At 36.8% G+C, this 14,481-nt stretch overlaps 1 protein-coding gene across 7 annotated transcripts in view; it reads left to right on the top strand.

Moving 5' to 3' along the window:
* The window catches only part of MAGI2 (membrane associated guanylate kinase, WW and PDZ domain containing 2), a 1,221,159-nt gene that overhangs the window by 946,514 nt on the left and 260,164 nt on the right, over positions 1 to 14,481 (top strand). For all 7 annotated transcript variants that reach the window (XM_036231069.1, XM_036231070.1, XM_036231071.1 and 4 more), the window contains 2 exons: positions 5,811 to 5,932; positions 7,801 to 7,983. In XM_036231069.1, the coding sequence (XP_036086962.1) occupies positions 5,811 to 5,932; positions 7,801 to 7,983 (305 nt within the window). The remainder of the gene's footprint in view (positions 1 to 5,810; positions 5,933 to 7,800; positions 7,984 to 14,481) is intronic.

Raw genomic sequence — 14,481 nt, 5'->3', positions numbered from 1 at the left:
GTAAATGATGCACCCAAGGTCACATGCCCAGGATGTAGTGGGGCTTGAATGTGAATGCCAGCAATATGACTGTAGTGACCAAGCTCTTAATACACTGTCACCTTCTGCGAAAAGGGTTGGCTTCAGACGAGCCTCAAAGGGTTATTATCCTCTCTAAGTTTCCAAAACATGACGCAGTTTCTATTCCATTTATCCAACATTATGGAGACTTCGCAAGGCTTGTATTAGAATGCATAAAACATAGACAGGGAAGGTGCAATATATGTGTTTGGCTGCTTATACAGCTGTAGTACAGGAGTTCAGATGTGAGGATGCCTCAGTGTGGTAATATGCAGACTTTCCTGACTACCCAGCAGTGCGGACATCCGAACTGGGGTCAAAGGAAACCTAGGGGATTCCAAGCAACCAGGAAATTCACACTCTTGGATTCCATTCAGAAATTATATTGTTCCAAATAAAAGAAAAAGAAGTAAAGAAAGAAAGAAAAGGATATTCAAGTAAAATAGATTTGAGAAGTCCCCCCAAAGAGCACATTTGCATAGAACAGATGACATATTGAACTGCAACCCCAAAACCCAAGTCAATCTTCCCACTCTAAATACTAGTACTCCCACATGTACTAGTGGGAGTCCCTAGCATGGTGTGATTTCCCATACGAGTGTATTTCGGCTGCAACACAGGATAGCTGCTAGTTATCGCCTCCTCACATCTAAATCTTTCATCACGAAAGTGGAATGCCTTTGTCACCAATCACAAGAATGTCTTGAAAGATTCTGTTTTGAAGCATTTCATGGGTTTTTACCCAAATGCAGATTGGTTACATCACATAAGCTTGTCCTAAGCTTCGCATAAAGTTCTGACTGCTACAATATATATATATATTTTATGGCAAAGTTAAACTAGAGAACAATGAGATCAATCACCTTTCATGCATGCCTGCTTCCCTCTGTGCATTTATTCAACAAATATTTATTGAGCACTGGCTACTTCGTACCTTGGAGAGTTAGTGTAGCCACTCTGAACACCTTAGAAATATTTTACTTGTGAAACAATCTCCACTTGAAAGTTTCTCTCTTCTCTCTTTTATATTGACCCAAAGATTCACTTTTAAACTATTAACTGAAGTCAGGATCATGGGATAACAGCCAGTGGGTATAAAAGGTATCATTCTTGACTATGCACTACAAGTGCCCCTCTCCAAAAACCCGGGTGAAGTAAGGTGGGATGGACAAGTTGGAATATGGAGGGAGCTCTGGTTCGTGTGAGGGTCAGACCATGGCAGACCTGTCCTATGTGTACTGATGGGCTCAGGAAGTATGACTTTTCTTTCATTTCTTCCATCACCTTGTCACAGTGAAGGTGGTAGCAGCCAAACAGGGCACTGACCTGGGACTACCTTTGGCAGCATATCATTCAATCAGCTGCAATTATTTCCTTCGCTCTGTGCCTTTCTGAAACTTCTGATGGCACAAGCCTTCTCTTCAGGAGCAAAGTAGCATTTCCTAGTACTCCCTAAGGATGCATACAGAAAAGGGGACTTCTACATAAATCTTATCAAGCAAGAAATTCCTTATTCAACTACTGTTTCACACTTTCTCAGCCCCTAACTCAAGGCATTGCAACCCTAGCTACACATTAGAGTTACCTTGGAAGATTTTTAAAAATATACGCCAATATGTGTACTCCATTTAGAGATTATGACTCAGTTAATTTAAGGTGGGTACAAGTCTTCTTTGTTTTTCGTTTAAGCTCCGTAGCTTTATCCTGAACTATAAAGCACTGGCACATGTAGGACAGTCAAGGACGGAATCTCACCCGTGAATATCCTGAGCCCTTTTCCATTCCAACATGAAGCATTTCATATCAATAGTCTTTCCTTTTTGTAAAGGGAAAATGATGTTAGAATATATCCACTTCAGAATATGTCTCTTATTCCCTTATCCCTTAACAACTAAAGATTCTATTAGTAAAATATGACAATAGACAAGATATAATTAAAGAGTAAGAACTCAGTATCATCCCAAGTTCTTTTTCTGTATAGAAGCTAGATGAAATAGTAATTATGTCACAGAGACTAAACAATAAGGAAGAGAATGGCATCTTTTGTTCATATTATAAAACCCCTAGATCCTTTCTATAGGGACTTGAAACTATTCATTTTAGAAGCACGAGGAAGACAAGGCTTTCCTATTCAGCTACAATCATATTTCTTTGTGATATGTCTTTTAAAGCTTTGGAGCATTTTAGGTTTTAAATGAATGATTTCATTTGTGACAATGTAAATGTTTTGTAGCAATTAGCTCAGGATACTAAAGCCATACCCAGCTTCCACTATTTGTGCCAGACTAGTTCATTGGTATTTTCATTCTCTGTGAACTCTAGAAACTCACTTGGATGGTGAATGGAATATTTTCAACATTCTGTTCCTAAAGCAGGTGGCTACATATTGACTTTTCTAAGGAAATAATTACGTGCAGGTGGCAAGTTGGAGGAACCCAACAGTATATGTAAATGTACCCTGAGAAAGTTCTTATAATGCATTTTCTAAGGATAAAGTTATGCATGTGATAAACAATGACCTAGCAAAAGAGGAATAGGACAGATAGGAAATGAGGAAAGCTGATACTCTGGTACACTTCAAAATGTTTCTTGTTTTCTCAAAATCACTACCATATATTTATAAATAAAAGTCCTAAAACACACACTCATCATTTAGTTATTTAACAAAAAATTGTCTTTCACTCTGCTTAATGCTTAGTATACGGGAATGGGTAACACATGGACCCTGCACACAGGTCTGCACAATCTATAGAAGAAACTAAAAATGAAAATCAATCATTACAACATAGTGTCATAAGGTTACTATAATCCTGTAAATTCATTGTTGTGAAATTTCTTTTATGATGTTGTATACTACATCATAGAAACCTCTTCATCCAAGACCTGGAAAGAATGACCTCATAAGACTCAGTAACAAGAATACTATATCCTTCTGAACTGTCTTGGGTTTATCTTAAACACTCTGAAGAATATAACTGGTTTCTCTCTCCTATTGAATTAGCAGCTTGAAAGCTCAAAGCTAATTTGCAACATAACTCTAGTTAATAAGTAGGACCTTATGTTATCAATTTTATCTATCTATCTTCCACTTAGAATCAACTAACTTTACCTGAATTTTATTTTCATTGTTGTTGTTATTCTTTAAAAGTGCTTCAGATTCTCTTAATGATAAGGCAGGGTATAAGAAAATACACTGAGATGACAGAAGTCCATTGATGGCTTTATGAGAGCCACTGAGGGAACATAATGCAGGCTGGGAATGTTGCTGGCAGGTTATGGGAAAATGGGAAAAGCATTGTGAAAATAACGATAACAGCAACAGCGATTATTAATAATAGAAATAAAGAATAACTATATCTTACAATTATGGTGTCCTCCCTATGTATATGTGTTTTGCAAACATCCTTTCTCTTCACAGCAACCCCAGGAAGTATATATTAATGTCCCCATTTTATGGATGAGGATATCGATGCTTAGAGAGTTTATTTATTTGCCTAAGATGCCAACTCAAAACCAGGTTGTCAAGTACCATTGATACACTGAATCTCATGTGACGAGAGGCTTGATAGGGTGTTGCTGTTGAGAGTAGCTCCAAGTGGGTGCAAAGCAAAGGGTGCACATGGTGATGCAGCCAAAGGTGAAGCTACCAAGATAAGTAAGGGTAAAGTCAGGAATAATATTTTTTTAGGTAACAGAAAGATTTCAAGATTATATAAAGAAAAATGGAGAAAAGTGATGAGACTTCAAACGCTGGCCCTTCTGAAATAGAGTGGCACTGTCCAAGTATATGGAACAAAGAAGCTTTGAAAGTTCACATGTCATAATTTATTACACACTATAGATAGTGAGGACTCCTTCATGTGCAAGAGCATTACAATAGCATTTACTTCCAATGGAAAATAATTTTACCTGAGACAGATTTACTTCGAACCCCATACCGGTGAGTTCCATTACCAAAGAACATTGTCATAAGAACCCCCTTCCTGAACAGCACCACAGCCTATATCAAAGGCAACATGAGAGAAAGATCCTGGTGCTGTTAGCCCACCGCCCCAGGAAGCCTTTCCTATGTACTCTAAATAGTCACAGTGATGGTGATGATAAGAGGATGATGGTGGTGGCCATGATGATGACAGTTGCTACTAGTTACTGAGCATGTCTATGCTTGAAGCTCTGTGTCAATATTCATTATTTTATTGAATCCTCATAACCACCTCAGGTGGAAGGGAATGTTATGCCCATATTATAGATGAAGATACTAAGGTTCGGGTTTAATAACTTCCCCAAAGTCAAACAACTAGTCAAGTGGTGGTGCTGGATTTTGAATTCAGGGTTAATAGATTCTAAAGCCTGTGTGGCAGGCAGCTACCCTATGCTGCCTCCCATGAGGAAGTAATTAGATATTGTAATTGTCTTATGTTTCTGACAAATGCTTTGCTGTCTCACCAGGAATTATCTGATTTATACTAACAGAAAATTAGTTGTAGAGATTTTGATTCTTTTATCTCCTTTTTTATGATGTCTAATTTTAGAAGACATGAAGTGAGAGGATTGTATGTGCATGCGTATGTGTGTCATGCACATTAAATATGTGCGTACTTGTCATTGTGAAGCTATACATTGAATAGAGAAAGTATGTAGGTGAGAGATGCATTTTAGAGATAGACACGGTCAATACCAGTTTCATTAACTGGGCACGTAATTTAGAGCGAGTCATTCAGCCTCCTGCGTGTCAGTCTCATCACCTTGAAATGAGATAATTAGAAATCAAGACTGTTTCCATGAGGCTTAACTTAGGAAATTTATATATAGCAGCTGTCATGGAGTTAAGTACTCAGTTATTGTTCATTCTTCTTCTAACCCCTCTCTCTTCTTCGTGCTTTCAATCCATGATCCTATTTCTGTTTGTACTAAGAACCAAAATCAATGTATATGCCAGACTTATCGTGATACATTTATATCCTAGAGAAAGGACTAAATGGCACCGTTATTAGGCAGCATCATTGGTTTCTGCCCTCTCCATGGACAGAAAACTCTACATTTCATAGAAGAATTCATTATACTGTAAGGATACTATGAAGAATTCTTATTCTGTAAGCCCTTAATTTTGCTGATCCACAGTTACTTCCAGCCACTCTGTGTCTAATATCTATGAGTTTATCATCTCACTGTGTAGAAAGTATATACTCTACTTTTGATTTACCTCAGCATCAACTGTCCTACAGTACTCTACAACGTCCACAAAATCCCTGGGATTCTTTCCTCCTGTATCCCAGCCCTTCAATCCAAATCTGTCTGAAGCTAAAAAGCATGAACTTTGGTTGCTATAAGAGATATCATTGAACGTACCCTTCTACTTATTTCATAGGGGCTTTGCAAAGCTTAGATGACACTTTTTTTCATCATCATTTGGTATTTCACTTGTTGTCCATTTAATTTAATACACCAAACTCATCTCAAACTAACACTGTGGACCAGAAAGCAAGTACTAATTCTAGTTCTTCTGGCTCAATCACACTTAATTTAAAGACAGTAACATAAGATAGAGCCACTGAGAAATTGGTGTTGGCACAGACATGTGTACTATACACCAGCCAGCCCCAGCAAAGGCCTGACTTCGTGCCTGGTGAAGCACTTGACTGTAATCACAGAAGGTGTCTCTTAATCACCTGCTCTCTTTAGAGGTATATGTATGTTCTCTTAAATGAATTTGCCATGCTGTTATCCTAATCTGAAATTTTATTTTTCAGCCACATAAATAGAAGAACACAGTTTGAAAACCCTGTCCTGGAAGCAAAAAGGAAGCTACAGCAGCATAACATGCCCCACACAGAACTTGGAACAAAGCCCCTGCAGGCCCCAGGTTTCCGAGGTTGGTACCTGTTAACATGCAATGTTTCAAGGGGGAAATATTGTCTATCAAACTGCCTGCTCTTCCAAACATGTCTTTATCTTGGACCATTCCAAATAATTGATTGGCTTTCCCCAAACCTTTCTATTAGCTTTAACTGAGTATTTGCTGTTTTTCTAAGCTAATGTGTTTAGCAACCACAGATGAAGTTTAAGCCTCAGGCAGTTCGTTACAGTAATTTACAGCATGTTGCCAGGTGGAGATTAATGGGTTTAGACAGTGGTACTTTAAACTGCAGAGATGCATAGTGAGTCAGAAGTTTGTCCTCAAAAGACCAAGCACCAGAATGAGACTTGTTCTCCTTTGTGACAGTAGACAGCTCCTCATCGACATTACCTAGGCCCAAATCCGTCCGTTCCAGCGCTGCCCCAGCGAGGTCGTGGTCGTGCAGCGTGAGTGACTTGTCATGTTATCAGCGCAACCACTCCCGAAGGCCTTGGCCTGTCGGTATGTCCCGGGCTGCTTGCTGCACCTGACTACACCTTGGAGGCACGCAGTGAAATGAGATGCTGCACAAACTTTTCACATCTTCATGGGCTCTTACTCATCATGGAGGCTTTTGCGGTTGAGAGGCCTAGATTTGCCTGCTGATTTTCACACCATACACGACAGCACAATTACAATGCATGTAAAGGTCTCATGTTGAACTTCTCTCCAATTATAAATGTTACTTTCATAAAGGAAACATAGGTAACAAAATTGTATGTTTTTTATTTTTATTTTAAAGAAGCTTTCTCTATTTTTAACAAACATTTATGTAATATATAAATAGACAAAGTAAAATTTCGGTATTACTCATTATTTTATAATTTGTCCATTATGGAACACCTAAAATGTAACAACAGCAGGAGCATCATACAAAATAACTGTTACCATGTACAGTTTGACTGTTATGAATATCAAGTCATATCAACCAAACTCTAACAACTAAAAATATATAGAAAATATTTGACTGAGACAGCATTTAAAAGATATTAATTCTGTTTCCTAGTACTATTATTATTTTTACAGTATTTAATATATTATTAGGAATATGTTTATTACAGATCATAGCTGGAAAAGCATATGTATAACAAATTAGTGGTCAAACCTATACAAGTGGATTCTAGTTCTGTTCAAATTATTTAAGTATATGATTAGAATGTATTAACAAATTATTACAAAATATGTTACCTCTACATTCATCATTATATCTAGAAATATTGGCTTGCCTTTTGCTCACATTTTAGAGTATACTAAACACTACTGGGTGAGTAGAAATTAATTTATCTGGTTATTTAATAGCATCTCACAATATAAGAAATCCAGGTACTCTTTCTAAACAATTTAGACATGTGACTAGGTGGCAACATTCCACAGTTTTTTTTCTTTTTAGAGCGAAATCATCCGTTTCAGTTTGCTAGTCCTATTTTAAGGTTTTGTGCAGAACCAGCCATTGACACATACCTCTTGGACTCTTAGAACAAGAGGGATGTATCCAGATGCATCTGGATAATTTGGGGTTCCCCTTTATCTGAAGGTGCTGACAGCCTATTGATTCACCCCTTTTAAGCACTTAGAGAGGCTACTTTAGTGAATAGAAACATTGACTTGACAAGAAATCTCTCTCCAAACCAAGCAACTTTATTACTTTTTCCTGGATGCTTGGGACTGCTCTATGTTTGTAGGAAGTACTAAGAGCTTTGCTCCCGCAGTCACCCCCTGCTTGCATTTGCTATAGGAGACCTCCACATTTACCCGGAGATGGCTGCTCAGGACTGGCTTTGCCTGTGTAAGAACTTGCCTTAAACGTGCTTTTTTTTTTTTTTAACTTATATTGGCCAATGTAGAAAAACCACTCTTCACCCGGGATGCATCCCAGCTGAAGGGAACATTCCTCAGCACCACCCTAAAAAAGAGCAATATGGGTTTCGGATTTACCATCATTGGTGGAGATGAGCCTGATGAGTTTCTGCAGGTGAAAAGTGTGATTCCGGATGGGCCTGCAGCACAAGATGGGAAAATGGAAACAGGTAAGTCGCTGGGTGCCTTAGAAAATTGTTTTGCAACATCTTCTTTTCTAAGGGAAGTATGTGGAGCTTCTTTCTGTGTTTTTAATTTGAAGATCAAAAGTCATTTCACTTTTGGAAAACTGCAAATTATGTTTTCCTACATTTAAGAGTATCGAATTAAAGTATTTTGAAGACAGCTTTAAATATTTTGTCTCATTTTTCAGACTGCCCTTTCTATTTGCTGGACTCAGTGGGCTCTTGAGATTGACACTTTTCTAATTTAATTCTAGAGTTTCATCTTAGGAACGTGATTAACATTTTATACATTTCTAGCTCATATTCAGCCACTGGTATTTTTTAATCTGTATTAATCTTATAATATTCTCATGCTGAACTGCCCAGGTTAGGTATTTAAATATGCATGCTTATACCATAGAAAAAATTTAAATGGTATTCATCTTTGTATGTGTCCATATGTTCTTAAATATGGGCACATATGTGCCCATATGTTCTTAAATATGTTCTTAAATATAAGATTTTGTCCATATGAATTAATTTTCATATGCAGGTTACTTGGATGTCTATCAAATTATAATCAAAATTAAATTAACATGGAAATGCAGAGGCAAATTGTTAAGGGAAAAAAATATAAAAGGTGCACAGAGGTCAAGAAAAAGGTAATGAACTAAGTCTGATTTTGCAGTCTAATTTTAAATTCTTCCACTCGGCCCGTGACCTTGGATTAGTTTCATAATTTATAAGTACTGGTTTCCTTATCTGACAAATAAGAGTAGATATCAAATTTGATCTTGTGTATTTAAAATGCTGATTCAAGAATTTTGTAGTGTTGCATTGTGTATGAAGAAATAAAATAAAATTCAGGTATTCATCTGGGGTTTTTAATTTTAAAAGTGACGAGTGCTTTATTGCCATTTACTAAATGGCACCAGTAGAAATAACTTCTTTTCAAAGTCACTTAATGACTGTATTTGCCGCTGCCACTTACTAGTGAGTAATAATACATTTAATAGATGTTATGTATCCTTAAAACTTGAGTGAAGTTTCAAAACTAACTCACCACATTTTTCAAACACTACTGTTGTAAAACTTATGGGTACATAATTTTCTGCAACAGTAAACTAGAGTGCGTCCAATTCTACTCTTCATCTGGTTATATTTTACTAGGCATCCACACTGTGATGGTGACAAAAATCACAGCAAAACATCAAATGACTCAACTAAAAATCATCCTGTTGCCTACAGTTAGAATAAGAGGAAATTATGGAATTAACACCATTTTAGCAGAGGGGGAAATATTCCCAAAGTTTTTGAATTTCAGTGAAATATTTTTTAAACCGATTTCTTTTTGTAATAAAAAATCCAATTATGTTTTTCTCTGACCCAAGCCCCTATTTCATGTTTCAAAACTAGAGAGGACTTCTTTCAGTATAAACTTAATAGCCCAAATAAAATATTTGCATAGCTAAGCTTTCTCCTTTCCTACTCATTTTCCTAATTTGTCATGCCACACAGTCCCTTATTCAATAAGAGTCAAAGTTTTATATAGAATTTAAGAGATTTCTTCAATATAATTACAAAACAGGTCCTAATAGAGACAGAAGAACCTAGGATTTAATTCTATTCACTGTTTCCTATGTATTCTTCTGTTTATTAATTCAAGAAACACCTGTTAAGCTCTTCTCCTTCACAGTCATTGCCAGTTACCAGGACTACAAAAAATGGACATGACAAGGGTGCAGCTCTCAAGAAGTTTGTGTCTAGGAGGGGCCTTGGATACATAAACTTGGTATTGTAACATAATGTAAATAGGATGAGTCTATAATAACCATGCTGTTGACACAAACTCTAAAGAATGGGGGGAGTGAGCAACAGAAATTTTTAAAAAGAAAAGTGTGTTCCTAACTAAGAATTTTATTAGGCTTTTATAAGGATGGGTATTTCTCTCATCAGAAAATAATTTAATAAAATGTTGGAATCTGCTTACTAAATATTCAAAAATATTTAAACGTTTATTGTTAATTTAGAGATAATTTAAAACGAAATGGAACAGATTTCTGTGGCATTCCACAAGTGACAATAGAGGGAACGGCTACTCTGTTTAGTTAAGCTAACATTTTGTGAACGTGCGTATGTGCCAGGCATTCTGGTAATTATTAGGGATGCAAAACTGAAGATATAAATATTTTTATCATCAAGAAGCTTACAGTATAGAAATAATAGGTGACATGTTAATGAATATGTATATCAATGCAATAATAAAAATATGTACAAAGTTTATAAATAGAGGAAAGGGTGATTAATTCTATTGGGAAGTGCTTGCGGAAGGGCTCATGGAGAAGATAATGCCTGACAGACTTTTCAGTGATGAGCAGGCATTTGCTGGGTGGGCAAGTGAGGAAAGCTATAGGAAGAGGAAATGGTATATGCAAAGGCACAGTAGTGAGGATCAACTCAGAAAAGATTTATATGCCATCACAGTGTACATTAATATACCACCTTCAGTGGGCGTTCCTAGGAGGTTTTGAGTAAAATGATAACCATAACTATTTAGACAAACATCAAAGAATACTATGTAGTCATATACCTAAAATAAAAAACATAAATATCATAAATACACACATGTCTATCTATAAAATTTTTCTCATGTAAATTTTCAACCAAATAGGGAGAAGTTTACTCTGACTGAAGTTTTCTTTATTTGTGTGTCCCTAAAACCTAAAATTTCCAGGCAAGTAGCAGGTGCTCAGTAAGTATGGGATGGATGGATGATGAATGCATACTCTTAGAAATTAAGAAGTGAAATTACAATTGGACAAATTCCACTATTACGGTACAGCATAGTCAGTGTAATTGGACCAATCACTTAGTCCTGAAGCAAAAACAAACCAGCTTTCCAGTTTCCAGATGAAATGAAAAAAGAGAAATACATGTTAGGGACAAAGTTAATTTCCTTTTTTATAATGATTTTATCTATAAATAAACCTGAAAATTAATAAAATTAATAGATACTACAGATACAAACAAATCATTGATATTTAAAAGGTGAGCAGTCTCATCTGACATTGAAACAAGCATAAAAACATTTTAATCAACTTCTTATAGCTCTATGTTATGTCTAATTTAGGGAAAGAGATGTCAATGGTTTGTGTGGACACAAAGAAAACCCCACTGTGCTAAAAGAGTGACTTAGAGTCCTGACAGTAAAAACAAGGGCAGGGTGGGGATTCCTCCTTCTACAATCAGCACCACAGAGTCTTGGAAGGGATTAGAGAACAGGGGAAAATGAGAACATGGTGCCCCTGACTGCTTTTTGACAACTAATTGAGCCAATCCCCCATGGTCTTACAGTGTTCCAGAGAAGCTTTCCTAGGAGGAACTACCAGAGTACCCAGATACATCCGACTTCTGATTATTAAGTACTCTACATGTCCTAGCAATTGTTTGTAAGCACCAGAGATCCTGATAACATTCCTTAAACTATTTTAAAAATCAAGATTGATGTAACATGGTTTACATAGAAACCACAGAGTCTGAGAGAGAGTTCATCTAACATCTTTCAGTTAAAAAGCTTCTTTGGTTTTGTAATGTTTTATGTTTTGTCCCCAGGCTAATTTCTGAATCAAGGCTTTTGGTTTTCAACAAATATAAAGGGGAGAAAAGCTGACCTATCGATGAAGTTCTCCTATTGACAGGTGTTGAATTATGAAGTTGCTCCAACCTATTAGTTTGTATGTGCCTCCTCCTAATATTTATTCATTTTATTACTAAAATGGTAGAAAGCTGTCTGAAGACCAACATCCTGACGTTCTACAGCCCCCAGTATTTCTCCACTTGACAAATCGATGTTGCTGCCCTTTTTCTGGTTGCTGCCTCTTTATTTGTGTTTCTAAAAGCAGGGACACCAGAATAAATTTGTCAGAATCACTAGGGGGCTTTTTAAAGATGCAGATTCCTATGCCCCTAGACTTACTGATTCCAAATTTCTGAAACTTGTTTTTGGGAATGTACATTTACCTACTATTTAAAATTGTCAAAGCAATACATGCACATGGGGGGGGGAGCATCAAAATATTTATAATGCAGAAAATATTTCCTACCCTGTCCCTTCCTACCCTCCAGGTCCATATCCCAGAGGTACTAGATCAGTTTGTATTCCTTTAGGTGTTTCCCTTGGTGACTACCTTCAGACCTCTAATTAATGTGTTTCTACTGTTGTCTTGATCTAACAGTTTTAGACATGACCTATATTTATAGAACTTCCTCTTAGAAAGAAATGAAGCTTTAGTTCTCTCATTCCCCATCTGCCCTCCCATATTCTCTCCATAGAGTTTCACAACTAATTTTAGTAATATTTGTACAGTTTTCGCATTAACGGGGCTTTGTAATTTGTTCACTGACCCAATGGTGTACCATTGATACATTTTCCCCTAAAATAAATTGGTGGAATTTCACTTTTTATTTATTTATTTTTTTGGCAATATTTTTTAAAATAATGCTTCCCCCTCACCCCCCAAGAAACCATTATTTTAGCTTCTTTAAGGGTCTTTTTATTTTCTGAGCATCCTTTGCTCTCCTACTATTATCCAGGCTGGTTGTACAGCTGACACTGGGGAACTTTCCATTATGTTTCTCCCAGAGTCCACTGCTATCCAAATGCATATCCTCTTTTTTCATTTTACTAGAGCACAGTCTTATCATATTTCTTATGATCTGCGATTGTCCATATTTAAAAATGAAATACTGAAGAGTTGCTTGCGAGTGCTACATGTGTGGCAGAGTTTGAAGATAGGTCAGATTTTACCAGTGGTTGTTAGGCAGGGACAGAATATGGAAGTGTCCTAAATGGGGACATTTTTTTGAGACGTCCTTACCCTTTGATTCAGGGTAGGTGGTGGGAACTCTGCATGCAGGTGTTGCAGGGCAGACCTTCTGTATACTTGTGTCAGCTATTTCCTAATCCCAAGCCTTTTTGGGATTCTGAAAAGCAACTTAGAGTCTTCCTCGTCCATTTTCCCCTTCCTTCCAAAAACATACTAGTACAGGAGTCAGCAGACTCTTTTTGTAAAGGGTCAATAGCAAATATTTTAGACTTTGTGGACCAGGTGGTCTCTGTCTTATCTATTTAACTCTGTTGTCATGAAAGAAGATATAGGCAACACGTAAACAAATGGACATGATTGTGTTCCAGTAAAACTATTTACAAATACAAGCAGCTGCACGTTTCCTTCGTGGACTGTAGTTTGCCAACCTCAGCTCTAGAATATGCCTTCCAAAGCCATGAAACATCAGTTATCATACTTTTATTCACATTTCTTAATTCTAAAATTTTCTTGAGCCATCTTTTCTTATAACAGCCTCTATCTGTGTCAGAAAAAAATGGCTTTTCTCAAGTTCTCTTCATTGCTTTGTGTTTACTCATTTTAAAGTTTTTGTTAAAGCAGATAGCTATCTGTGTTTAGTCTGTCATTTTGAACTAGAAGTCTTAGAACCTGCACTATTATGCTCACTGAACTTTGAGAACCACTACATGTAGTGGTAGCAAGAAGACAACTTTTTATTTGCACACCAACGTTCATAACAATACTATTCACAGTGGCCAGGGCATGGAAGCAACCAAAGTGTCCTACAATAAATGGTTGGCTAAAGAAGCTGTTGTACATATATACAATGGAATATTACTCAGCCATAAGAAAAGATGAAATACTGCCATTTACAACAACATGGATGGACTTCAAGATAACCATGCTAAGTGAAACAAGCCAGAGAGAAAAAGTTGAATACTACAGGATATCACTTATATGTGGGATATAAACCCAAAAGCAACAAACGAACAGGACAAACAAACAGAGACTCATGGACATGGATTATAGACTAGTGGTTACCAGAGGGGAAAGGGGAAGGGGGAGGGAAGGTAGATGGGGTAAAGAGGGTCAAATATGTGGTGACGGAAAGAAATCTAACTGGGACGTGAACACACAGTATAAATCGTACAGCTGTAACTTATTGGGTTTCATTAACCAATGTCACAACAAAAAGTAAACTTAAAAAAAAGAAAGAAAACATCTTTTCCACCTACTGCACAGCCTACAAACATTCTCCATCCTATCCTGACCCTCTCTCAACCAACCCTATGCTCAGAATTGCTTTAAAGAATTGTTTATGAATATTCCTGGGGACTAACCTTTGAAGCAGGACCTATGGCCATCTACCAAATAGAACAAAGCTAATTAATCCTATGTTCATCTTTCATATCAGTTTAGGACATTGAACTCTGAGCAATTTATCATTCTTCAGGGATTTTAACAATTTTCAGATACTCTATCCCATAATTACATTATCTGAAATCATAGTTGCCCTTTTTCTCGTTAAGGAACAGCAAAGATTTACTCAAGACTGTCAATGCTATTCAGGCAGATGGCTGCTCCACTCTCAAAGTGACAGTTATTGCCCCTCTTAAGGCTGGCCAGTTAGTACTGATTCTTTAGTTAATGGTCACCC

This window comes from Rousettus aegyptiacus, unplaced genomic scaffold (assembly GCF_014176215.1).
Source record: "Rousettus aegyptiacus isolate mRouAeg1 unplaced genomic scaffold, mRouAeg1.p scaffold_m13_p_13, whole genome shotgun sequence".
In the NCBI taxonomy this organism is placed as follows: domain Eukaryota; kingdom Metazoa; phylum Chordata; class Mammalia; order Chiroptera; family Pteropodidae; genus Rousettus; species Rousettus aegyptiacus.
The sequence above is the reverse complement of the archived record's forward strand: the minus strand, read 5'-3'. Positions and strand labels throughout refer to the sequence as shown.